Raw genomic sequence first — 3,130 nt, forward strand, 5'->3', positions numbered from 1 at the left:
CAGTGATGCCGATTAGCACGACTGTGCCAATAGGCACAGTGATGCCGATTTGCACGACTGTGCCAATAGGCACAGCTGTGCCGATTGCTTGCACATTTTCATAGACTTAGAAAAAGAGCTCCTGCTTACCGACGCAACTTCACGTCCCCAAGTAAGAGTACAAGCACGGGTTGAGGCCAGGGCAGGCATCACAATAGTTTCAAGCTCGATTGGATATCGATTTTCCGCAATTCGCAAGGGTGGAGAAGCCCTACTAGACACCTGAACAAGAGAGGGATTCAAGCAAGGCAAACCACATTCAAGCAGAGATCGAGTGAGGAGCAGAGGAGTCATGAGTTTCGTTGCAAGAACTCGAGCGTTTCCTGTGTGAGCATACGCTAAACAGCGCTCCAAGACGGAAAGGATCTCAATTGCAATCTGATTCGGCCGTTGACTCTTCTCAAGATCAGGAGCAATATACTCCCATTGGCGTTGAAGCGCGGCGGTGATAGGATAACTGGTCCATGTATAAACAGATGGAAAGACCTGTGCACGCCGATTTGAGTATATGAAAATCAATTGGTGCTATGCACAATACCTTGGGGCGGAATACAAGAGTCGTGCGCAGTATCGGCTCGGCTACGTCTGGGTGAATGGTAGCTAACACCATGGGGTTAACGATCTTGTTATATATGAAGCTGAAATATGGCAATGATGAGGGGTGACTACTTCGTAAAACTGCCCAAACATACCGTCCATTGCGTACATCTTGAGGCATGTTGTCCAGATCTATCGTGAACACGTTCTCAACCCGCAAAGCTCTAGGACAGTCATCGTGCTGAATCTTGTCAGCAAACCGTTGATGTGGTAAATCATAGCGTTGGCGTTCAAGCAACCTGGATTGGGATAGTTTATCAGCCACCGACTTTGCCCATGCACCCGTGGCAGCTTGACTAAGTTCCCCAGTACAAGTATCTTGCTGGCCTGCTGTAGGACGGCTACGATGGGATATCTCGTTGTAGATTTGCGAAGCCTGCGGAATGATGATTGGCCCTGTGCCACCATGTCGCCGACGGGGATCGTCCATACGATCACTGTAGTCAGGGTCGTAGAAATCGTCGTCATCAGAGCTTGATTCATCTCCTCTGGGCGGCGGTATGTGAGCTCGGATGGAACGTTCCATATCCGAAATAAATGGATCATAAAGAGGCGACATGCTATCCGCCTGGAGATTGCCATATCTCATCAGAAGAGCTTGAGGGTATACCTGCACGCGAATCGACGCATCCTGTAAGTTGACGTCGGAGTCATCAGAATTATCTCCTTCAGAGAAGGGCGATCGTCTTCGCCGTCGGCGGTTTGGTCCATGGTTGAATAGCTCAGGAGCCAGAGAGAGATCAAGAAGAGGAGCGCAGGCAGGTTGGTTGCGAAACACGGCTCTTTGTCGTGGAACCAACAAGCCGTCCTGTGTATAGATAGGAAGGATGCGATCATTGTCATCATGAAGTGGATAATTGGGGAGGTCCAGGGGCTCGTCGTGGGGACTGACATCGTCGGTTGCAAAAACCTCACCGTGTCGACGCAGTATTTCCTGGTCAGGAATTGGCTCATATGATTCGACTTCGCGAGGTCTATGCGGGAAACAATTTGAATGCGCTATTATACCTCAGCAATGCAGAGCACGCACGATAAATGAGTGGCAATGGCCATACTGACGAAGCGAATCTTGGAGTAGTCCCTTTCCCGGTCCCAGATGCTCGCTTCATAAGCACTTTGACGGGGAACGCATATTGGTTGATTCTGCCCATATCGGCACGTAACAGAAATAGGAGAATGAGTACGAAAGAAAGGATCTTGACGATAGTGATTCGGTGCGGCAGCAACCCAGTCCCCCCACGTCTTAAACAGTTTGCTGATTTGTTTAAGCTGCTGCACATTCAAGTTGATGTGACCATGCTCCCTTCAAAATAAGAGTTAGCAACACAATCGCAATCATATCAGCATGATATCGCTGCCAAATGGCACAAGCGTGCCAGTCGGCAACACAATATGGGCAGTAACCAAAATCAATGAACGCGTGTACGCAATTACTCTGCCCAGCTCCACCCACGAGCATTGGGATTAGAAATGCAAAGGCGGCCGATTGGCATGGCGCTGCAGATCGGCAGACAATGTAGACCAAGACTACTCACAAAACATTTGTAGCCTCGCGCAACTCCCACTCAAAATCATTCCTAGGCCCATATGGAAAGGCAGGTTTGACGTAGATGTTGCCGTACTGTATTTCCTCTAGTAACGTTGCGAAGAATAGTAGAAAGGCCTTTGAACGCGAGGAGGTAAGGCGAGAGTCTTTTTTGGGAGCGTGGAAAGGAGCATCAGAATCGGGGTCCCCAGCAAGGGCACCGTTTGGAGCGAATGCGATCCAAACATCAGAGCTCAGCGTTGTGCCAATATACAGCATTCGCCCATCACTCTGGAAGCCTAACTCGCCATGCTTCGCTTTGAAGTTGCGATATCGCTGCTGCAAATCAACTTGCATCACGAACGTGTGATCCGTGGGGCAGTTCGGTATACATGCATCTAAACCGGTCTCACGAGACACACACATTAGAAAATCGACGAAATGGTCTTTCGCTTGCCATTCTAATTTTTGACGATCCTCTCCAACATAGACGAGGTCTTCACTGATATTAAGGGTAGCCTTGAATCGAAGGAGATCCATTGCCTTTGCGGCATCTTTCTCGGAGTTGCGCTCCGACATTTTCTGTAACTCTTTCAGCTCCACCGTCGAAGATGGCATATTGTTCCATACGCGCTCCAAGTCTTCATTGTCCCGTTCACGGGCGGCGACAGCGTAGATTACTTTGAGGACTTCCCCCTGATCCAGATAGTCATCGGTAGAAAGCCCAGAAGGCACTCCCTCCAGGGAAAATGATTCAGATGCTGCGGGCCTATAGAATTGGGCCAAATGAAGGCAAAATGATGATTAAAAACAAACTATGTCACTTACGCTGGCGGATTGTATTCGTCGATTCCCTCAGGTGAAATATGTTCTTCATGGGGGGACATGCGGTTATGTGGGTCTCGTAAAGTACAAACCGGTTCAAAGCGTGGAGAAAGGGCAAGTAGGCTGCTATGATCAGCAATGTGA

General features: G+C 49.1%; 1 protein-coding gene across 1 annotated transcript; it reads right to left on the minus strand.

Annotated features, from left to right (window-relative positions):
- Positions 1-12: 12 nt before the first annotated feature.
- On the minus strand, positions 13-3,048 carry FIBRA_08949 (uncharacterized protein; the record flags this gene model as incomplete). Its single annotated transcript, XM_012330557.1, has 7 exons — positions 13-75; positions 130-525; positions 578-677; positions 732-1,610; positions 1,667-1,939; positions 2,172-2,930; positions 2,990-3,048. 7 exons carry the CDS (start codon positions 3,046-3,048, stop codon positions 13-15), a joined length of 2,529 nt encoding a protein of 842 aa, XP_012185947.1.
- Between the last annotated feature and the right edge of the window lie 82 nt (positions 3,049-3,130).

This window comes from Fibroporia radiculosa, assembly GCF_000313525.1.
Source record: "Fibroporia radiculosa TFFH 294 genomic supercontigs, scaffold5201, whole genome shotgun sequence".
Taxonomy (NCBI): Eukaryota; Fungi; Basidiomycota; class Agaricomycetes; order Polyporales; family Fibroporiaceae; genus Fibroporia; species Fibroporia radiculosa.